At 40.7% G+C, this 22,874-nt stretch overlaps 3 protein-coding genes across 7 annotated transcripts in view; 1 reads left to right on the top strand and 2 right to left on the bottom strand.

Annotated features, from left to right (window-relative positions):
* Window positions 1-2,053: 2,053 nt before the first annotated feature.
* Window positions 2,054-14,439, top strand: LOC6032627 (organic cation transporter protein). Of its 3 annotated transcripts, none has more exons than XM_038261664.1 (6): window positions 2,054-2,156; window positions 3,154-3,391; window positions 11,398-12,008; window positions 12,072-12,240; window positions 12,295-12,590; window positions 12,657-14,439. In XM_038261664.1, exons 2-6 carry the CDS (start codon window positions 3,201-3,203, stop codon window positions 13,187-13,189), a joined length of 1,800 nt encoding a protein of 599 aa, XP_038117592.1. In that variant the 5' UTR covers window positions 2,054-2,156; window positions 3,154-3,200; the 3' UTR covers window positions 13,190-14,439. The 3 variants fall into 3 exon arrangements, with proteins under 3 accessions (XP_038117592.1, XP_001843199.2, XP_038117581.1); XM_001843147.2 differs by having other exon boundaries at window positions 2,060-2,146; XM_038261653.1 differs by having other exon boundaries at window positions 2,060-2,146; window positions 2,996-3,391.
* On the bottom strand, window positions 2,170-15,229 carry LOC6032628 (serine protease 56). 2 transcript variants are annotated; one of them, XM_038261684.1, is made up of 5 exons: window positions 14,750-15,229; window positions 14,580-14,687; window positions 14,150-14,525; window positions 13,872-14,073; window positions 2,170-2,568 (listed from the first exon to the last, which is right to left on the bottom strand). In XM_038261684.1, the coding sequence occupies exons 1-5, from the start codon at window positions 14,995-14,997 to the stop codon at window positions 2,555-2,557; spliced, it is 948 nt and encodes a 315-aa protein (XP_038117612.1). In that variant the 5' UTR covers window positions 14,998-15,229; the 3' UTR covers window positions 2,170-2,554. The 2 variants fall into 2 exon arrangements, with proteins under 2 accessions (XP_038117612.1, XP_038117605.1); XM_038261677.1 differs by lacking the exon at window positions 2,170-2,568 and having other exon boundaries at window positions 13,795-14,073; window positions 14,750-15,226.
* A 1,919-nt stretch (window positions 15,230-17,148) lies between these two features.
* LOC6032629 overlaps window positions 17,149-22,874 on the bottom strand; it is an 11,007-nt gene continuing 5,281 nt past the window's right edge. For both annotated transcript variants that reach the window (XM_038249332.1, XM_038249333.1), the window contains 3 exons: window positions 19,011-20,094; window positions 18,499-18,859; window positions 17,149-18,309 (listed from right to left, as the gene is read on the bottom strand). In XM_038249332.1, coding sequence (XP_038105260.1) covers window positions 18,179-18,309; window positions 18,499-18,859; window positions 19,011-20,094 — 1,576 coding nt within the window. In that variant the 3' untranslated portion in view covers window positions 17,149-18,178. The remainder of the gene's footprint in view (window positions 18,310-18,498; window positions 18,860-19,010; window positions 20,095-22,874) is intronic.

The following is a 22,874-nucleotide window of genomic DNA, read 5'->3' as shown; positions in this document are numbered from 1 at the left end:
AAATCCGTTCACTACAGCCCGATTTAGACACTATTGTAAATATGAAATGTTGACATTTTTCACAGAACTGACCTAGTAGAATTGTATGGTTTTCCCAGCAAAGTTATTGGGTCAATTGAGAATAAAAAATAATTATTTCATACTATAGTGTCTAAATCGGGCTGTAGTGGACGGATATGGACGCTTCAAGTTGCAAAAGAAAAGGTATTTTTATTCTCTATTTGACCATCGGAAATGTGTCCCCCGAGCGGCCATTCTGGTTCCGGACCGATCCGGATTATCCGACGGTTTTTTTTACTGGAATGTTATTTTTTACTTCAAAATTGCAAAAAAACATGTGTAAACAATATTTTTATCGACGGTTTTTGTTGGAAAATGTTTAGTTGCTGTTCTTTTAACACTAAAAAGCAATTTTCTATAGATAGTGGTTTGAAATATCATGTTTCGTAAAGTTTTACATAAATAAGGAAATTTATACTAAATTTTCATATAAACTTACCAAACAAGTTATCAAAAGTTCAAAATCGCTTCAAGTATGTTGGAGGCGCTTTAAAATGACAAACTAACAACATTTAATTGATTGCTTTATCAAAAATCAATCAAACTTAGTAGATTAATGAGGTGTAGGGACAATTTTTTGGCCTAAGTTTGGGACTTTTATTAGTAAATTGTTTTTGTAATTTTTTCATTACATTTTTTTAAGCAAATCAATGTCGGGGTCGTAATGAGGCGGGAGGATGTCCATCGATATATAAAATTTGAAACTTTACTTCGGGATTATAACAGCGAATAATGTTTCCGTAGAGAGCTGTTAAAAACTATTTACAATACGTTGTACAATGTTTATTTTTTTGCATTTTAAATTTTTTTTTTTCAAATTGGGCATTTTGGATTTTGGGACCACATATCCGTACAAAACGTAAAAGTTTTAGATTTTATCTTTTCATAAATATCAATGATTTGCTAATTTATGATAGTAGCATAACTGTAATGATGCATAAAGCATTTAGTGATATTTTTGTTGTGTCCAGTTTAAAATAATTTATTTGAGAAAATGCAAATATTGTTTCCTTTTTTTTCTCTCCTCTTTCTCAAAAAATCCCAAAAAATCGAGGAGCAAAAAAAAGAAACCTAATAAGAAATTTTCAACGATAATAGTTGGTACAATCGATGATGAACTTATAGCTTTAATTTTTATTTAGGATCACGGACCACGGAATTTTCAAAACAACTTTAAAAGCAAATAATATTTTTTTACCTTGTTAATGCAATTTAAGTTTCAGATTGTTTTAAGGGTCAAAAGAAGATCCTTGATTTGAAAAAAAAGATAACTAAAAGAAATTCGTTTGGCCTTATACTTTTCAAATTAAATGGAAAATAAATTAAATGAGAGGAGTCATAAGCTTTGAAAAATATTCGTAAAAAAGCAGCAAAAAAGTTTCTAAATCCTAATCAACGTGTTTGTACAAAATGCCGTTTTATTACCATTCAACAAACGGTAAACTTACCATATCTGGAGTTTTTTTTTTTTTTTTAAAGGTCCAATAAACCAAATTTTCAGTTTTTGCTTTTTGGGTGTTTTTCTATACCCCTGACTCAAGGCGGTTTCAAAAACACCCAAAAAGCAAAAACTGGAAATTTGGTTTATTGGACCTTTTCAAAAAAACTCCAGATATCGACTAAAACATTTACCCCTGAATCCTCTTACTTAAAACTAGAGATTCTGATTCTCTCAACCGTATTCACAGCAATCCATGAGCATTTCCTGCTCAAATCATTCATCGTCTTGTCAAACACCAAGCGTCTCCTCTCAGTTGACCAGCGTCGCGACGCCGGCGCCACCCTTTCATCTCTGCTCTCCCTCTCTCGTCTCTTCGGTCTCCTCTCTCACCGCGCAAGAGAAAAGAAAAGAGTGTTCAAACTGCACAACAAGCACATGGCTTGCTTGGTGAAAATAGAGAGGAGCTCACCGCCGAGAACCACGCGGTACGGGAGAGAGGCGTTGCAACGCTCACTTCGATCACGGACGGGAGTTTTTCGTTTCAGTAGCTGTCCACTGGTCATTCGGATCGGTGGCGTTTACGCGCGTGCTCTTACAACAGTTCGTGACAAATCCGTGAAAAGCGTTGCAGCGCTTGCTGCTGCGGTTAGTAAAAGTGTGCATAATTGTTCCCGTGTTGTGTATTATTTTTATTTTTTGCACTTTATTCGAGGGGGGGAGCGGAGGGACCGCATTCCTTAATTAATTGGGAAGGCTCGGCGGCGCGTCGCGCCAACTTTTCGCGACATATTAAAATTAACATAATCGAAGTAAACTCTGATTAACCTCGTAACGAATTCCAGCGTCTGCGCTGGAGGTGGTGGTGTGGCCGGCCTACTGTGAGTGCTGTCGATGGTTGATAAACTGTGTGCAAATATACTAAATGTGAGAATTTGTACAGGAAAGTGGACGCCTTGGACTCGGGAACGAACTGATAAGAGGGACCGGGATGCGAGGTTCCTTCGAAAGGCGTTCGCAGTCCAGCGCTGGTTTCCATCTGCGTCAGAGTGTTGTTTATAGTTTGGATCCTGTTGGAAGAGAGTGGGATTGACGTTAGACAAGTGTTCATCTTTTCATTTCTGAAGGAGGGAGAAGATTAAGGAAATTCCGAACAAATCAGAGGATTAGCGACCAATGCCCGATAAGGAGTGCGGCTGAACACACAGAAAACAGCCCATATCGGTCATCGGTCAGCACTGCCAGGGCGTGTTGACTGAGTCCACACAACAGAGCAGGCGATGATTAGTAAAAGCGTCTAGTAGTCCTTGTGTACCGAAGATTTCCAATTCGACAGATGAGAGAGAAATTAGGGAAGGTTGGTCAGTGGTTTCTATCAGAAAAAGAAGTTTTTTTTTAATTTTACAATTAAAGCTTGAAATTTGAGAAATTGTTATCAATTCAAAAAAAAAAAAAAAATGTTGTGCAAAACTCTACTGATCAACTTTCCCTAAATAGACACATAAACAGGTGTTGTCGGGCGCCGTCTCAGCGTTCGACTCCGATGATTTAAGAAGGGTGGCGTGCTCGGAGTTCAAATTCCCACCGCAATACAAAAATAATCATCCCAATAAATCGTCATTGTTGCAATTTCGTGTTTGTGCTCCCAAAATTAGATTAGGAGGAACGCCCTCCCCTTTGTTAAAGTGTTGGTGTTTTCAAAATGAGTGGCGACGAAATCAAGAAAGATGCACCGGAACCGGTGGAAAATGGAAGTGCCACCGCGACGACGGAACCGGAACAGCAACTGAACGGCAAGTTGCACTCCCTGGAGACTGGCACGCCCCCCGGTGACTTCAAGCAACTCATCCTGGACGGGCTGGAGAAAAAGTCCAACGGAAGTCTGTGGCTTTGGTGAGTAAACTTTTTCCAGTGTGCATCAAAAGTGTATATCAAAGTAGGCCAAGGTCGAGGTCGCGCACGTTACTGCACTGAAACGAAACGTACCGTTCAATAGTGGACTTTGCGCTCACGTTTGAAATTTTTGAAAGTAAACCCGATTGCGACGGAACAACATGAAAAGAGAAGCGCAGGCCGGTTCGGGATGAAGCATTCTCAAGCGTGAGTGAACAAGGAAAGTAAAGCAAAAAAGCGAGCATTTGGGTATAATTTTAGAAAATAGGAACGCGACCGAAGAAATTGTGAAAGCAAAAGCGCGTGAAGAATGGAGCAACGTGAAATGGGTTTAACTTGAGGGTACAAACAGAAGGAATGGGGTTTGGGAAAAACGGCGGAGTTCGGGATAGCAACTGGTCGCGTTCTCAACGATGACGTACTTGAAACGGCTCGGTGCAAGCAATACTGAGGGGAGGACAGTGAGATTTCCAAGTGTACGATTTTAATTTGCAACAAAAAATCTATTTCACAACTTGCTTTAAGATTGATTTTCTCAGTGGGACAATGAAATCATTCGAAAATAATAGATAACTTAACTTTTCGGCACTCAAATGAGAGGTATAATTTGATTTGATTTTTTATAAGGCTTTCTAGTCAGAAATTTACCAACACATTAAAAGTATGTTTACATGACAGCTGGACGTTTGTTTGCATCAGGTTTCCTATCTCTTTCTAGCAAAATTTTTTTGTCAGGCGACTTCTAGCTGGTTTTTTTGACTGACTGTCCGATATGTCAGCCAACATACTTCGCAGGGCTGTGACAGCTACAGCTCGATCATTGTTTGCATCAGGACACTGTGACGAGGAGTTCGTCATTTTTGAGTTAAATTATATATTTTTCACTGGGCCTAGAAAGCCTTATTCGGTAGGAAAAGCCACCAAAGCAGTAGCACCAAAAACCTACATCGTTTTAATACAATATACAATAAATTTTAGTGTTTACAATTAACTTTTAAATATCCGGTCAAACTCCATTGGTTTTCACCTGAGAAGGAGTTTGGTTGGTCCTAGCAAGAGAAATCTGAAATGATATAAAAAAGTGCATAGATTATGGCGATAAAGACAAAATTAAAGAATAAAGATAATTGTGTCGGAAAACTAACTTTTTAAACTGAGTTTTAGAAGGAAGCAAAAGTGAAAAAAGAAAAAAAAAAGATTGGAAAACAAAATATTCTAAATAATGAACATTTCAAAACTGATATTTTTGGTACCTATTCATAAGTAGGCCATTTTGTCACTGCAGAATGACAAAAAAAGTTTAGTATTTTTAAAACGGAATTGCAACTTATCTAAATTTATGTAAGGGACCATCCATAAACCACGTGGACACTTTTTTGTGGATCTGTTACCCCCCCCCCCCCATCGTGGACAATCGGTCATACAAAAAAAACTTTTTTGTATGGATCGTGGACAATCGCCATACCCCCTGAAGTGTCCACGTGGTTTATGGATGGTCCCTAATTTTCGATACTAAACTCAATTTTACAGGGAAAAAAAACTTGGTACAGTTTTCAATATTTATCCGTTTTTTTTTCTTCCAAATAATTTTTGTCCCTGTGAGATACCATTTGGGTAATATTGTTTAGAGTTTTCAATTTTTCTGAAAACGACAACTTTGTCGAAGACAGAAAATAAATCACAAATTTTCAAAAAGGAATTTTTAGTAAAAAGTCCAAAAGAGTGTCGAAAAGTACGGCTTTTCGATACGAGTACTGACAATTTGAACTGTTGATAACAATTAACAATTTATAATATCAACAGATTGCATGAAAAAGAAAATATGATAACAAATTTATTAGAATCAAACTTGTCCTAAACTTCTACAGTTGATTTTTGTGACATTTATTATAAAAAAACGTTACTTAATCCACCTTAAGGTGGTTGGTGCCTTCCTCGCATTCATGTTGTATTTTAGGTTGTACTTACAAATTAATTTAAGAGTTTTTTTTAATCTTTTTAATTTTTTTCATTTTTTTTTTTTTTATAATTATTGTTTTTACCAGAACACCAATTTTTAATCTCGTTTTCAATTCCAACATAAGGTGCACGATGGAATTGCATGCTGTCCCCCTAGTCTTAGTAAATAATGTTTTATGAGTTGTATATTTCAGTAAAAAGTTCGTGTAAATCTTTGTCGAGACAAAATGATGTATTCAGCAACATAATTAATACAGACTTTTTCCAGAAGATACGCAGACACTGCTTAAGCAATGTGGCAACCGGGCGATACGCATGCTCTGCGACTCTCGCGCGTAAGCAAAATGACCCGGCCTTTGAGGTTATGCAAAAATCACCCTTTTTTGTAGCTACAAAAAAAACTTTTTCTTGACATAACTTTAAAAGTACTTCACTAAACAGAATAAAATTTAATAAGGTCTTAGGGGACCCCAAAACGAACAGAATACGGCGAATCTGGCCAAAATCGGTTCAGCCAGTTCGACGCCAACATTTCAAAAAGCATCATGTACAAACCATGCGTTTTGAGAAAAACGCAGTTGAATGTTGAACATCCATTTTCAATTCCCATTTTAATTTAAAAATTAAATAAGATGTTCTAATGATAAAAAACGATGAAAAACGTTGCTTTTATTGATACTTGATCATCCAAATTTAATAAAACATTATTTCCGTAATTTTATTTGCGAAAAACAAACATAACTTCTTTTGAAATCACCAACGTTTATATCACCCTGCTGGCATTGAGGGGGACGCTTTGTTATGATTCGGTTTTCTTCGCCGAATGTACATGGCGCTTTGTTCATGTTGCTTTTTTCCGTCACGAGGTTTATGTAGTCTTTTGTTTGACAGGTTGACAGGGCTATATAAACAGAGACTGCTGATGGCAGAGATTTTGTTTATGTTACTTTATTTAAAATCATGATTAAACAAACTTTACTGAAGTAACTTTTGCTCATTCTTGGTGGAGAGGTAGCTTATTAGGAGTACTTTCAGAATATGCAATAACCCAGAAAGTGTCAAAATGTACATGATGCCTTTTGAAATGTTACCGTCGAGTTCTGAGATAATCGTGTGGAAAAAAGTCATGTCTACACACATCCCCACAGACATTTGTTCAGAATTTTATTCTGAGTCGATAGGTATACGTGAAGGTATATCTAGGAGGTGTATTTAAGAAGTTCATTTTTCGAGTGATTTTATAGCCTTGCCTCAGTGAGGTGAGGAAGGCAAAAACAAAATCACACGTGCGCGATCGCCCTTTACCGTACCGTGTCAAATGACCTGTGTGTGTGTGTGTGCACATGCGGAAGAGGCCGGTCGATGGCACTGTCTCTACATGAGCAGAGATAATTATTAATGCAAGAAACTAACCAGCTGAAATTGTTGTAAAACTTATCCAGCCGCGAAGTCGATCCAAGTTGGCAAGCGGTCAAGTTTGTTCGCTTTTTTGCGAATAAAAAATAATATTGCTACGACTCTGGAATAAATTAACCCCAAAGAACTCGCGAACCTAATTACAAGTCCAGGGAAGTACACGAAAAGTCCCGGAAACTTGATCGCAGTAGACCACCTTCAAATCACCAATCACGTGTGCCAAGCTGTTGATCGCCGCCAACTGTTCTGCACTGATGTGTTGATCAAACTATGGAAATCACAACAAATAACAACATCAATCGTGAATGAAAGATCGTCATTTTCAAGGAAAAACCGTGAGAACCCACGTGAGTTGTCGTCGCGAATCGTACGATTAGCCGATCGAACGAACTTCCCTCGCGATCGTGTCAGCGTTTTATGTAAGGTTGCTGCGATGGCAGCGTCCAGATATGGCGATTTTTTGAACTGACCAGCAGTCATTTCTGACAGCGGACGCGTAATCCAAGCAAGCTCGAAATGTGGCCACTATCACGCTCAACCTGTTTACTATCTGTCTTCGAGTACATTGAGCTATAAAACAATTGCGTTCTAATCACGGCTTCAAGAGTAAAAGTAGTTATTACTAATTATAGCTACCACTATCGCCAAACCAGACGCATGTTTGGCTTCCATGCGTGGAGCGTGCGAATCATTGCGTGTTTCTTTAAAACAACAAACAAACCTTTTAAGATTCGTTGATACACGGTCAAGTTTGAAGGTTCGATTCGGTGGGAAATTTCACGAAATAAATAAATTCTTGGCATCGTAGTGGGCGTCGCCTTTCGTTGAACTGAACGCTGAATGCAACAAGCCAAACTAGCTTGAGGAGGTAGAGAAAGTCAAGCTCAAGGGGCTCGTTCTGGTCAACAGGTTTGACCGTTTCCCATGCAACGAAATTAAATTCCTGTCTATCGGTGCAGCATGGCTTGCTGTAGCGATGAAGTGTGTTGTGAAAGGTTCTCGGTTTTTTTTTTCTCCTTTCTTTGTTGCAGTCGAGAGAATTGCGGAAGGGAAGTGCTGTGGCTTTGAAAGAAATTTTCAAAAAGAGTGGGAAATGAAAGAATTATAATTAAACCCCGGCCTTGGGTGATGAAACCAGCGGAGATAACAGCTGAGCCTCCAAAAGTACACAATTTATTGATGTTTTTTAATTGAATTTGAAATTGTAACTTAATCATTTAGTAATTTGTCAAGGTCGTTAACGATAAAATGATCGAGGTTCGTTCGTTATTTTGATAACACAACTCGACATTTTTGAAGTTGATGTCAGTAAACGCTTAAGTTTCGTCAAGGTATGATTGATTTGGGCTCCCTGAATACGCTCAAATCAACAGAATTGAATTTTAGTAAATTCTCTGCAAATAAATAAAATTGTAAATTAGGGTATAAAACCTATGAAATCATGTTAAACAACCATGCATTCCCTCATATAAGCAACCATGCGCACCAGTGTTGGAATTCGAGCGAGAAGAAGGAAAGCATTTCTCGTTCGCGAACGAGGGAAAGAACTTGTAGTACTTTTCTCTTCTCGCTCGCGCTCGCATTTTCGTTCGCGTTCTTGCTCTCGCCGCGAGCGCTCGCGAGCGTCTCGTGCTAGCCGTTCGTCCCAAGCTAGCAATTTGTTTATCAGGCTTATTAATGCGAACCAGGCGATGGTATAGAGGTGTAACTTCAATCGCTGTGTTGTTTTTTGTTCGTTTCTTGAACGTGAACTTCTCGCGAACGGGCAATTCTGGCTCGCGAGAAAGCCCGTTCGCGAGTGGAGGAGAGCACGGGCAATCGGTGAGTTTCTCTCGGCAGCTCGAGACTCGTGGCGAGAACTTGAGAGAGAGGATTTTTTCTCGCGAGAGCGCGGAAATATCAACACTGATTTTTGACAGTTCGAATTATTTCAAGAAAATCCACCGCGGTTAACCAAATCAAATTAACAAAAGCCCTAAGCACTCATATTTCCGAAAGAGAGTGAGAGAAGTGAGCGTCATGAGCGTACGTGCACTGTACGTGCACAGGTAGCAAAGCTGACGTTTAACCCGTTTAACCTTAATTTGACAAGCAAGGCATTGCGCTACCCAAAGCACAATAACAACACAAATATGAAGAAGAAAAAAATCCATAAAAATGATGAAAATCTTGAAAAATGACAGCTATTTGCAAAAGATTCCACTTGATTTCTCTTTTGTAAGTCAATTTGAATCGTTGCAGCACAAGGAAAACTTTAAAATCAAAGAAAAACACGCACAAAAGTTAAAATTATCGAGGACCGACCGAACACCGAACTTCTTCCTCTCACAGACAAGCGAACTCCCCTTCAAATCACAACGTACCGTATTTTTTCGAAAATATTCAAAGCTTCATTTTTTTTCGATCGAAGCGAGATTTTGTATGCTTTTTCACTTTTATTAGAGTTTGTTTATGTTAAATACTAAAAATTTCACACTGAATTTCTCAAAACTACTAAAAATTTCATGATTTTCAATAAGTGTGTCAAGCGAAGCGAAATGTAAAAATTATAGTGTAACTATTTAGCAAAAAAAAACTTTAGTAAAAGTGAAAAAGCAAACCAATTTCGATTCGATACAGATTTCGATTCTAAAAATATGTCCACGGGGCTCATGGATGGTCCCTAAGTATTTTATTATGTCCAACGCGTTAAAAACATTTCGGATCACTCTCTTTAAATTTCAAGGCAAAATTTCAAAAATTGGGAAGATTGTTTTTGATTTTAGTCACGAAATATTATAGCAGAGCTGGTTCTGCCAGAATTCTGCTAGATAAGTAAAACATTTCTGCTATGTATAATGCTGTGCTAAGAATATCTGCTAGAACGTCGTGACTGGGCAAATACACTTTTTTCTGTAAAGCGGTATATGCACTTCAGAAGGAACCGGTCAAGAAAAAAATCAAATGGGCAGCAGCGGCAGCTAAAGCAAGCCAGAGAGGGTGAAGAAAAGCCCCAAGTAATAGCTTCCTCTCCTTTGTTCTAATGTTCGTAAAGCTGTTTCTTGACCCCTTTCCTTCCGATCTGCGTACTAGCCTTAAAGAAAGACCGTGAAGCCATGTTTGGTCGTACAAAGTGTTTAAAAATAAATAAATTAAAAAGAGGGCAAAAATTACATTGCTTATATTCTAAATTTTCATTAAAATATTGAATTTCGAAATTCAAACCAATACGGTCACTTCCAGGCTTTTACCACATTTTATTTTTAATTTCGGGACAACAGGTCGGTACAATACGTTTAACTTTAGAGAAAAAAATATTTTCATGAAATCATTCATTGTTTTGAAATGTCAAAATTGCGTAGGGGTACCAACATAAGAAAAAAATGTGGCTCTTATGCCAACGCCATGTTCGCTTAAAAAGCTGGATATTTTTTTTTTTAATTTAGTTTTCGTATTTTTATTGCGTGTGTATTAGGATGTAACAAAACGGGTAAATTTTTTCGGGCATTTCAGGGCATGATCCCCTAGGTGTACTGTGCCCGAATCCCAAATATGAGCTTGATTGGTTGCGACAGGATCTGGCGCTTTGACATTGAATTTTAAATGGGATTTAACACGAAAAATCTGTGCGTTTTGGATTTTGACAGTTTTGAGCCCAGAAATATAGTTTTTTATTCAATTTTACATCTAAAAATAAAGGCAAAATATTTGCTTCGACTTTCTTCCAAATTTTCCAGAAATCATGATTTATTTTAATTTGCTACACTGCTAAATAAGTTTTAGGGTTTTAGTCAACTTGTGTCATAGCTATGGCATTTTTGTCATCTAAAACATCACCAAAAATCTTTGTTTTGTGTAATAAGTTCAATTAAAAAATTAGTTTTTTTTTTTAGAATGCAACAACTTTTTTCTGGCAAGTCCAGGGAACAACTTTGCCGAAGAGTGCGAAAAGATTCGCCCACTATTTAAAATGTTACAGAATTTATAACACCGCCACTGAAAACACCAACTTTTTCTTCACTCTCTTCTGGCAGCACTTGCTGCTACGGCAGAAAAGATTGAGGCAGGCGTCGCGACGCTCATGCAACCAAGCAAGCTGATGGTGCTGCCAGAAGATAGTGATGAAAAAGTTGATGTTTTCAGTGGCGGTGTTATAAATTCTGTAACATTTTAAATAGTGGACGAATCTTTTCGCACTCTTCGGCAAAGTTGTTCCCTGGACTTGCCAGAAAAAAGTTGTTGCATTCTAAAAAAAAAACTAATTTTAATTTAACTTATTACACAAAACAAAGATTTTGGTGATGATTGATAGCTATGACACACTAAAACCCTAAAACTTATTTAGCAGTGTAGCAAAAAAATAAATCATGATTTCTGGAAAATTTGAAGAAAGTCGAAGCAAATATTTTGCCTTTTTTGAAAAGGTCAATAAACCAAATTTTTTGTTTTTGCTTTTTGGGTGTTTTTACTACTTCTGACTCAAGGCGGTTTTAAAAAACACCCAAAAAGCAAAAAACCGAAAATTTTGGTTATTGGACCTTTTTAAAAATACTCCAGATTTTTTTTTCAAGCCGAACTAAGTGAAAGGCCGAATACTCTGGCTCTAAAACAAAAATAAATAACAACTCGTTCTCCACCTTTCCCGTTTCCAGGCTCATGTTCATCCTCTGCCTGACGCCCAACATCCTGAACGGCTTCCACGTGTCGTCGTACGTGTTCCTGAGCCAGATGCCCGCCAACTACTACTGCGTCATGCCGGACCTGCTGGCGCACGGCTGGACCCACGACGAGATCCGCAACATCTCCACGCCGGGTGGCCTCACCCGCAACGGCACGTGCACCGTCCTCGACTGGGACTACGCCCGGTTCGCCAACATGAACTACGTGGACGCGCTGGCATGGACGACGGGTGTCGCGTCCCGGCCTGGCGAAAGGACTTGCCTGGGCGTTCCGGACTTCCAGATGCACTACGAGCAACCGGCCGGGTACTCGATCGTTCCCGAGTGGGATCTGATTTGCGAGCGGACTGCTTACAGGTCGACGGTCCAGGTGGCGCTGTCGATTGGCAAGTTCTTTGGGGCGTCCACGTTTGGGATCTTGTCCGATAAGTACGGGAGGAAGAGCAGCTTCACGATCGCCGCCATTTTGTACATTGTGTCGGGGGTGTTGACCACGTTTTCACCGGTTTATGCGCTGCTGCTGCTGGGAAGAATCGGGTTGGGAGCTTCGGCTTCGGGCGTGTTCTATCCACCATTTGCGTTACGTGAGTTACGGATCGAGATTTTTTGAGGCGTTACTTTATAACCATTTTGGAATCCCATTGCAGTTACGGAGAACGTCGGCGTGCGGCACCGATCCTGGATGAGCATAGCGTTCAACTTCTCCTATCCAATTGGCATGCTGATTCTGGCCGCTGCCGCGTACTACATCAAGCCGTGGCGAGATCTTTCCCTCGCACTGACCATCCCATCCTTCCTGTTGATCATACACCTGTAGTAAGTATCCGATCGACCTCCAACTTGATATCCGACTAACCGACTCTCTTCAAGCTTCCTGGTGGAATCTCCCCGCTGGTTGCTGAGCAAAGGTCGCGAGCGACGTGCCTACCGGATGGTCTTTGGCCGCAAACCTCCAGCGGAACTGTGCGACAGCAGCGACAAGGAGCTGAGTCCAGAGGAGCTTGCGGCAGCCAAGGACGTTCCCGAGCCGAAGGTTCCGTTTTCGGTTCGCGTCAAGCGATCGTGCAGCGAGTTCACCAAGCTGTACGGAACTCCGGCGCTGTGCCGACGGGCGCTGATCTGTCACTTTACGTGGTGCGTTACGTCGCTGTGTTACTACGTAACGGGTAGGTTTTTGTTTTGGGGATGTTTGAGGTTATGTTACGGATCATGATCGTTTGATTTTCTTGCAGCCCTCAACGCGGACAACTTTGCCGCTAATCGGAACGTGTACGTGGCCACCACCGGAACGGTGGACATAATTTCCTACATTCTCTCAATGGTGGTGCTGGCCTACTTTGGCCGCAAAAGCACCTCCTTCTGCCTGTTCCTGTACGCCGGAATCTGCCTGCTGGTGGTGCTGGCCATTCCCAAGGAGAACACCACCGTGATCGTAACGCTAGCGATGCTCGGTCGACTAGGCATATCCGCGGTCTACGCAGTGGTGACCCTGCACACGGCCGAAATGTTCCCCACGGAAATCCGGAACACGGCGCTCGGGATCTGCTCGACCATGGCGCACGTCGGCTCGATGGCCGCGCCGTACATTGTGGATCTGCTCGGCCAGCTGGCGTGGTGGATTCCGTCGACGATTTGCGGCACGGCGGTGCTGCTGGCCGCACTGTTTACGCTGATGCACCCGGAAACAAAGTCCGTGGCGCTGAAAGATCACGCCAAGCAGGAGGTGGAACCGACGACGCCCGATCGGGAACCGATGAAACAGTAGGGTAGGGCTGGCTTAGGTAGGTTAGGATAAGGACAAAGAGAAATGCAAGTTTAAGGCGGAGGCGGATGCTCCGGATGAGTTGTTGTTGATTGGGGTCAGAGAAAGGACCGTTAGTGGGACGGGTGCATGTGCCATTACCGTGAACTATTCTAGACCACATCTTTCACGTAGAAATAATTTATATTGTTGATCAAGTGTGTGGATCTGTCCTTTTGCTGAGAAAACAGAAATCAAACAAAGTTTAAGTTATTCATGTTGACAGATTTTGACGAACTTTATTTTTTTTTAGCAGAACATAACCAAACTTTTCGGCACCCTCAGCAAACATCAAATCAATACAAATTGCTTCCGGATCTTTTCCGAATCTCTTCCGGAAATGATCTTGCAAAAATGTGACGTTTGCGAAGGGTGCCGAAAAAAAGTAAGCAAATCACTTCGTGCATCAGCCAATGAACCCAACTGTCAAAATTGTGCACGCGTAATTTAGAATACACAATTCTTTAAATTTTATTACCCAGAAAATTATGTTGAAAAAGGCACAAGATTTAAAAAATGGCGAAAAAAATAATTAATTATAAAACAATAACGTAAATTTAAACCTTTTTTTCTTATTTTGGATTTCAAAAAAAAACCGAATTGCTTACATAGAAAAGGTTGTTTAACCTAAAATTCCAAAACTCACCTCCAACATACTGATCAATCCACCGCCGGAAGAACCCCACGTCGGTGTAAACTCCCGGCGACGCCGGAGCACCACAACCGGCCCCGTACGAAATGATCCCACGCAGCGTGTACGGCGACCGCACTTGATCCTCGCTCTCTCCGTTAAGCACCTGTTCCAGGGTCAACCTCCGACGACACACCAATCCGCCACCGGAATCTCCCTGCAAAACCCCCGCCACGCCAGAAAAAAAAAGTTAGGTTAGGTTAGGAACCACATCAAAGCTCAAATACCCATACCCTGCACGCATCGGCGAACCCAATCGCGCAAAACATTCCACAGTTGGGAGTGGCCGGGGCCACCACCGGTCCCAGCCGTTCGACGCACTGCTCGTACCCGAGCGGCTGGAGCGGCCCGTAACGCAGCGTATCGCTGCCGGGACCGTAAAAGCTGGCCGATCCGTACCCGAAAATGTGACACTCTTCTTGGTCTTCGTCGCCGCCATTTTGACTTTCTAGGTTAAGTAGGTTAAGATTGGACTGCGCCGGCCGGTTGACCGGCCTGGACGGTAATAAAAGTGTAACGTGAACGTCGTCATCGAGCCCGCCGAGGTTGGGTTGTTCCGCCGCGGTCGGTCGCACGTGGAGCAGCGCAATGTCGGCGGCCAGCGTCACTCTGGAAAGAAAGTCCTTAGAACAACACTAGCTACCCCAATCAAACAACTTTTACCGGTTAAAATCCGGATGGCTAACTCTGCGATCCACCTTATACAGCGCCGATTCTCGACTTTCGTTCAACGCTCGTCCTCCAATGTACGCGTAAATGGATCGATTCTGGCTGAAAACAAACAAAACCTTACAAAACAATCCGTAACGACCCAAACCTTCAACATAACCTACAAACCGATCACGCAATGGTTGGCCGTTACGATCCACCCGGAACCGAGGTACGTTCCGCCACAAAAGTGCGTCGGAGGAGCTCCTGCTTTCTTGAGTGGAACGCTCTGCAGCGACACGGCGAAGCTAAACGACGCAGCTGGCCATGATGATCCGCGGGGAACCTCGACGCCGTTGATGATTGGGTGGGAGTGGGTCACGTGGAGGGTTAGCAGGGCAAGTGTCAAAATTGATCGAATTAGAGAGAACATTTTAGCGCATCGTTCGACGAAGCAGGCGGCGTACTGACTACCTACTTTGAGACAGACAGTCTTGCCGAGTGATGTTTTGAGGAGGTGAGTTTGGAAATTTAAGCGATTTGAATTGAGAGGAACACTTGGGTAAACATGGGCGATGACGAGGAAGCTCGTTTCAATTGGTTTTAATTTTGATCGTTGTGTCAAAAATATGATTTTACTCTAAGGGCAAATAGATTTTACTACATTTGATTTGAAAAAAAGAAAATACAAAATAATCGAAAAATGTGATTTGATCCAAGAACAAAAAAAAGTATATTCATGGCCAAAATTTGAGAGAGGGAGTCTTGAAAGAGATTTCATCCAGCATTCATCATCGACATCGAAATTTGAATGCTCACACACCAGCGCATGTCAAGATCATCATTTTGGAGCGACCGTCAGTGAACGCACACGAACTTTTTTTTTTTTTTTATTCTAAACTTATTTTTATTAGGTCCTCTTAGGTGCTAAGACCAGGTTAGGACCGAGGATCGATCAACATATTAAATATACACATCAAAAACAACTCCTTACATTCCATACTTGGAGATCATGTAACTGACTAGGGTTACTTGGTCCAAGCGGGTCTTGCAGGTCTTGAACCTGCCGATGTACTCGGAGAAAATGCCCCACAGCTCAGCCGAACTGTAGAGCACCTCCCCGGCTTCCTCCTCCGTGGCTCCACCGTCTCGGGAGCCACCTTGGCTGCTTCCTGCGGGTCGAGGGCGATCCTTCGATACACACGAACTTGAAACGAATAAAAACCGAGTTCGGCACTCAAGCAGCCTCTCGACGCATTCTCTCTCTCTCTCTCTTGCTCGTACGTTGCTGCGAAGTGACAGCAATCATTTGAAGGCAGACATGAAGGAGGTGATCGGAATTATGGTAAAATGTCAAACGAACGAGCTCGGCGTGAATGTTATTCTGGTGAGAGTCAAATGGCTGACTATGAAAAAGAGAAAAAAAAAACGTATTTGTAATCTCTCGAAAAATGTTGTCGAAAATGCTCCGCCCATTGCATGATTTTTTTTCGAAGGCTTATTTGAGGGGATTTTCTTTTCATCGTTCTTGAAATTTTATTGAATTGCAATTGGTTAAAATATACTTTATTGATTATACAAAATAAATGGAAAATAATAAATCTTTTAAAATTTGTAATTGTTAATATTTGAATGTATAGAATATAGTTCTGATAAGGAAAGAATGTAATAATTGTATTATTGTGTTTGATATAATTTTGAAGTAAATTTAAAATAAATTGTTAGTAAAATGCTTTAAGTCATGTTCCCAAGTGGCAAACAAGTGACAAAGCTGCTTTAACAACTTGTTCTTCAAGTTTGCTACAAGGGTTAATTTTTTAGTTTTTCTTAAATTCACCTTGTTTAAATTTTACGACGCGAGCCGATTTGTTGTTAATTGGGTTAGTATAGAATAAGGAAAATAAACTCCAAATAATTTTAAAAACATGTTAGTTTTTCGTTAGTGTATCTTATTTCTATTATATGTATTATTTAGAATGGAATAAAATGAATGTGTTATTGTTTGTTTAAAGACGAGAATAATTTTGCACAATTTGTTATTTTCATGAGACTTTTGTTATTTTTTTATATGGCATTTTTATTTGAAGAAATATTATAAAAAAATGCTCTACACAAAAATAGTTGAGACCCAAAGGCCTCGGCAAACAACTGCTAGGTTTTCTACCATTCAATGAAACAGCCTGAGGGCTAACACCACCCGTTTGTCAAGTTGTTATCTAAAGAACAATGCGTTACAGTTTTTTTTATTGATTTAATAATTTCGATGTCATCCTGAGTTTCTTCAAATATTATGTAACTCAATCAAAGGATGTTGATCACGTTGCTACGCTTCTTGAAATTAATTTGATTTTTTATTTATTGAGAGTTGGTTACTTAAGGAAGGATGGGCAATTCCCAAAAAGAAAAATTTGGTGTTGCACAATATTGGAAGAAACCATTATGGGATTCAATCCGACTATGAGATTATAAAAATGTAAGAATGATATTCAGTTAAAAAGTCGAAATAAAAAAAAAAAAACAGGTGGTGTCAGCCCTCGTGCCTTTTCAATGAACCAGTTCAGAACGAAAGAGAACCTGGCGTCCATTTTCCGAGGGAATTAAATGTGTTTATTTAGAGCAAAATTGTAAAATTCTGTGGAAAACATTGCGTTTAATTCGAAATTTAATAAATCCTTTTTTTTTCATCAAAATTTAATTATTTATATTTTTTCCAAGAAATTCATAAATCTATTTATTTTGACAGCAGGTAGTTTGTCGGGTTAGGGATTTAGAAAAACAACTCCATTTCTATTTCCGGCAAAGAGTCTTTGCCAAAGACCGTCAATCAGTTTAGACTGACTGTAAACAAGATTCTGTTACACCTATACAACTGGTTGATAATTCAAGCTTCATTAGATTGAATGATTTAAAGATTCAACGCGGAATTCTTGTAATATGGCTTACGAAAACCATATTTTCGTTAAGCAACAGTTTGGCATGGCAAATATTGAACATGATGACATTATGGTTGGTGCCAATTCTTCAGAAAAGGCAAGACAGAGGACATTTGCCATGCCAAATTTATGCAATACAAATCACAGTGATTGTATTTTCAATAGCAGAGATAAATGTGACAATTTTTTGTTTTTGATTTGGCTTTCTAAGGTGGTTGATAAACTATTTCAAACTTTACAGCTAATTTTGGTAACTTCAGAGTGGAAGTTCAAGCTTTTTTTCTGATTTTGGAATCAACAATCAAAAGATTCTAATGTTTTCAGACTGTAGAGTTTACATTTAAAGAAATCCAGCAGTAAAATTCTAAGGTAAATAACGAAAAAGTTTAAAATCTCAGCGAGATCGTCATATTTTTTGTGGTTGGTATGAAGACTACTTGTTAAAATGATGACTCTCCTTTCAAAGAATTAGAGTTAGATAATTTCTGTGTCGTCTTTCAGTACTTGTTTCCAAACTTTCATTTAAATCTTTAAGCACGATACTGGGAAAATATTTAAAACAACGGTCAAAAATGCACAATACAGGTTAAAAAAATAAAACAATCATAGATGGCGACGCTTGGTCGCGCAACAGCAACCACCAGTCAAGGGGCCTGCTGCCCTCTACTTAGCTTCTCGCTTTCAGTTGGCTTTCGGAATGATGCGAATGCCGAGCGATCCGTTGTCCGACACGGCCACCCACGCGTCAACGGTGTTCCCGTGGATGCTTTTCGGCTTGCCGTCCTTCATCATCTGCTCCAGGAGGGGCATATCTGAGGAAGGAAATTTTAAAAGTTAGAATTAAGGACCAATTCGACACCTAGCCCGCCAAGTCATTTTTTTGAAGTAGGCCTTGACCAACCGGCAGATGATTTCGAAACAAACAGATTCTACGCTACTCTTTCTCCGTTACCTTGGTAACGAACACAACAAAATAAATGTTTGACTGAAAAGATACTCACTTTCAACAAAGACTTCGTTGTTGTACACGGTGCAGCTTAGGCCAGCCGGGAATCGCCGGAACTCGTCCGGGGTGACGAGCGTGCCCACGTCCAGCAGCAGCGAATTTTCCTCGTCGTCGTACAGAACCCGGGACCAGTCGGCCTTGTAGCGGCCGAGGCACAGCTCGCCTTGCATTTTCGGCAGGTACTCGTTCGGATCGGCCAGCCCGAACCGTTCGCAATCAGCCACGACCTCTCCGTACTGGGGCGCGTGTTCGGCGGCGATTACGGATATTAGCTTACTCTCTAGGACCTCGCTGGCGTCGATAATGCACAGCGTGTAGCGTTTGTCCGCCGTCAGTTGCTTCGCCGTGGCAACTTCCTGAAAATGTGTGATATTTTTGAAGAACGTTTTATGAATTGTTGAAAACCTTGTTTATTCTATTGGTTAGTCTTTAGAGCCCAACCTCATCAATCATCTTGCTCAATTCTTCAAGTTGTTCGGTTAGTTTCGTCCCCTCCACCATACTCACATCGAAAATAAGCGGTTTGTACGTGTCCGGGTCGGGAATCTTGGCCGCCAACTCCTGCTTCTTCTTTTCCGCCTTTTCGAGTCGTTCCTTCGCAGCACGCTGTTCCTCGCGAAGACGCCGCTGCCGCGCCTCCTTCTCCTTCAGCTCAACCAGCGCCATGTTCAGCGTCACGTTCTGCCGTTCGCGCTTCAGCACCACCTGGCGCACCTCCGAGTCCGGAACCGTTTCGGCCGCCACCAGTTCAAACTCCTCCTCAAACTCGAGCTGCTCGACCATGTGCTTCTGCTCCTTGGTCAGCGGACCCTCAACGCCGTCCAGCATCACCGGGAAGGACAAATACTTCGCCCACTTGAGCTCTTCATTTAAGATTTCGCGGCATTCCTTCAACGCGACCGTCTCCAGGTTGCCAAAGTCCGGAAACTGAACGTCGATTTTAGTCTCCTTCACGGCCAGCACCTTGGCCCGGTAGAACATACCCTGGTACGGAGCAAACACCACGTCGTCCACCTTCGGAGCGCCCGCCAACGGACGGGACTCGTTGTCAGCGGCCTGGTGCAGCCGGTTGATCAACGCCTGGAAGTCACTCTGGCCGCCGTGTTGGCCACCGTTGTTGTGGTAAATGTACAGACAGCCCGACTGCAGCGAAGTCGTGATTTTGACGCGCGCTCCTTCCGGCGGGAAGCGACCCGGCTCCAGGATCTGCTTCCGTCCCGGCGACGAGCTCGAACCCGCTTTGTTCAGCTTCATGCGCTGCAGCTTGGTGGCGGCCTCGTTGACCTGCTGATCGCTACCATTCTGCTGTGAGTTCTGACGCTGACCGTTGGCAAGTCGGTTCTGTACGTTTTGCTGCTGGTTGTTCCGTTGGCCGTACTGCTGCTGCTGCTGCTGCTGTTGGTTGTAGTCATTTCCGTTGAAGCGATTCTGCTGTGGCTGCTGTCTCTGTTGTTGCTGGTTGTTGTTGTTGTTGCCGCTATATTCCGGCGAGGACGGAGTGTACGGCGTGCTCGAGATCGTGGAAGCGTTCCTGGACGCGACCGCTTGCTGCAGAATCATCTTGTTGGAGAAAGATATCGGAACCATGCGCCTGTTGGAAGGAGAAAATGTTTAATTAAAAAAAAAAGTTGGCACTAAATCGGCTGTGGATCAGGTTATTAACAGCTTTAGAACAGCATAATTGCTCTGCTCAACCTATACTGCCGTTCTACGCATAATTGTCCCATGTTCAAAAAAGTGCAACTGAGAAAAACGCGATTGAAATTTTTCGACCGATTTCTGTGTTTCTACGCATAATTGTCTCGTGGGTTCCTATTCGCCCTATGTGTCCCTAATCGCCCCAGTTAGCAGTTTATCACCCTTATTTGTGATCCTCTTGCTATACAACAGGTGGGTCAATTCTGCGTAGAAGTTCAACGATGGGACAAACAGACTTGGTGTTGTTTTTGATGAGTTTCCGAACAAAGTACCAGATTTTATGTGTTTTTCTTAAAGTACACATCAGACTAAACTTAAAAATGGCAAAAAGTCAAAATCGTCAAAAACTGACATGGGACAATTATGCGTAGAACGGCAGTATAGCTATTGGTAGAGTAGAATATTGGTACAATTTACGATCGAGATCTACCATAGATACAATTATGTACGACTTTGGAATTTTCGAAACCTACACATCAATTTCTCATTACTGGATTCAGTTCAATTACTGAAATCTGCACTACTGAAATTTTCAGTAAATGAAAACTTGCTGAAATTTTAGCAAACTTCGACAGCTCCATACAAATTTCAACTGATGTTATTTACGTATTTACTGAAAACGAACATCAGAATTTGCTGTGTATGTCTTTAACTTAAAAATTTAAGAACTTAAGAATTCTGCAATTTAAAAATTTAAAATTTTCGATTTTTTTATCTTCATGATTTTTTAAACTAAAAAATTTGAAAAAAAAACTACCTAATAAGTTTACGATTTTTTTTTCTTTTTTTCTTTGCGGGGCGAGGTGGGACAGCTAGGGTCATGTCAGTCCAAGTCCGGTTGTGTCAAGGAAAGGTAATGAATGTGCTATTGAGTTTAGGAATTAAAAAAATAATAATAATTGCAAATTTAAGTACAGTCTAGACTTGATTATCCGAAGGCCTCGGTAAAAATTTCACTTCGGATAAAATCGAACCACGAAAATTTTTTTTTTTTTTTCGATGTCCAATTTTTGATTTTTGAGCTTAAGTATGACCCAAAAACTACACTAAAATGATTTAGAATTTTAAAATCCAAGATGGCGGCAAAAAATGGCGGAGATGAAATATTGAAAAAAAATCGGATTTTTTAATTCAAAAGGCAATCACATATTCAAATTTGATTAAAATGAGTTCGCAGAAATCACATTTGGTCTTAAAAGAAAGAAAATACAAAAAAATTTGGTCATGATTCGATTATTCGAAGTTTTATGAAAACCTTCGGATAATCGAACTTCGGATAATCAAGGCTTCTGATAATCAAGTCTGGACTGCATATATATATTTTTAAATTGTAGTACAAGAAATTAGGAACGTCTAAATTAATAATAAAAAAAACTCAAACATTTAAAAAATTAAAATTATAAAAAATATATTTTTTTAAATTTATTTAACTTACGAAGCATTAAAAAAAAAATCAAACCATCCACATTCACGACCCCCAGGTCTTTTGCGGTCTCTATTGCAAGTTTCTGCTCGATCCTAGGAGTCCGAAGGCTTGAAGGGAGGGCACTCAAACCTCTTTCTACTCCAAGGAACCTTCCACCCCAGGGTTCGAACTGACGACCTTTGGATTGCGAGTCCAACCGCCGCCAACGATGCCACCGGAGCAGATTTTGGTTTGTTGTGTTGTTTGTACTAATGGCATGGAGACGACTCCTACACCTGGAATGACTTTACGGCCTAACAAGAACCAAGGCCGGAACCGACGTTTTACTTCCCCATCCGATGGAAGGTTGGAGCAGATGGGAATCAAACCCATGATCATCCGCTTACAAAGCGGACAGCTTTACCATTCGACTAAGCCTGCTGCTAGCATTTATGAAGCTTAAATTTGTAGAATTGAAGAAGTTAGGAATTGAAGAATTTAAAAACCTGACAAAACTAAAGAATTTCAAAGTTAACAAATTTAAAAATTTATTAATTTACAACTTAAAAATCCGTTTTGAAAATTAAAATTTTAAAATAATAAACAATTCAAGGATTATAGAATCAAAGAATTTTAAAATATAAGAATTTTTGAATTTCAAAACTTAATACTTTTTGGTATTAAAAAGACTCTTTGATTTGGCAGTTTGCCTGCATTTTGCATACATTCTGAGTTGTTTGCGAGTTTGGCAAACTTTCAAACACGAAAAAGTGCGAATTTGTTTGTTAGTCATAGTCCAATACCTGCTTTGGCGAGCAAAATTCGGTAACTGGACTAGGGACCATCCACAAACCACGTGGACACTTTTTTGGAATTCTTAACCCCCCCCCCCCACCGTGGACAATTTCCATACAAATAAAACCTTTTTGTATGGAGCGTGGACAATCGCCGAACCCCCCTTCAGTTGTCCACGTGGTTTATGGATGGTCCCCTACGGCTACGGCTGAGGCCCAGCTACGGTTAAATACTGTGTTAGGTTTAAAAAATTTATAATTTTATAATTTCTATTATAAATAGGGGAAATCTACCCTTTCCAATCAAACACCTATCTTCGTCATATGGAGAGTTTGATGCTCGATTAAAGCTCCAAAAATACTATTTGGGCTATAAACTTACCAGCAACAGCACCGCCTCGAGTAAGCACGCAAATGTATGCCACTTACTGGCCAAAAAGATCACATTTAATGCACTTTTGATCATAATTTGTA

This window comes from Culex quinquefasciatus, chromosome 1 (genome assembly GCF_015732765.1).
Source record: "Culex quinquefasciatus strain JHB chromosome 1, VPISU_Cqui_1.0_pri_paternal, whole genome shotgun sequence".
NCBI lineage: Eukaryota > Metazoa > Arthropoda > Insecta > Diptera > Culicidae > Culex > Culex quinquefasciatus.
Note: the sequence above shows the minus strand (reverse complement) of the source record. Positions and strands in the feature narration are given on the sequence as shown.

Coding starts and splice junctions, on each gene's coding strand:
- LOC6032627 (XM_038261664.1), top strand. CDS start 3,201: ATGAGTGGCGACGAAATCAAGAAAGATGCACCGGAACCGGTGGAAAAT. Junction 12,009..12,071: donor CTATCCACCATTTGCGTTAC/GTGAGTTACGGA, acceptor ATCCCATTGCAG/TTACGGAGAACGTCGGCGTG. Junction 12,241..12,294: donor CTGTTGATCATACACCTGTA/GTAAGTATCCGA, acceptor ACTCTCTTCAAG/CTTCCTGGTGGAATCTCCCC.
- LOC6032628 (XM_038261677.1), bottom strand. CDS start 14,997: ATGTTCTCTCTAATTCGATCAATTTTGACACTTGCCCTGCTAACCCTC. Junction 14,526..14,579: donor AGCCATCCGGATTTTAACCG/GTAAAAGTTGTT, acceptor CTTTCTTTCCAG/AGTGACGCTGGCCGCCGACA. Junction 14,074..14,149: donor GGTTCGCCGATGCGTGCAGG/GTATGGGTATTT, acceptor GGGGTTTTGCAG/GGAGATTCCGGTGGCGGATT.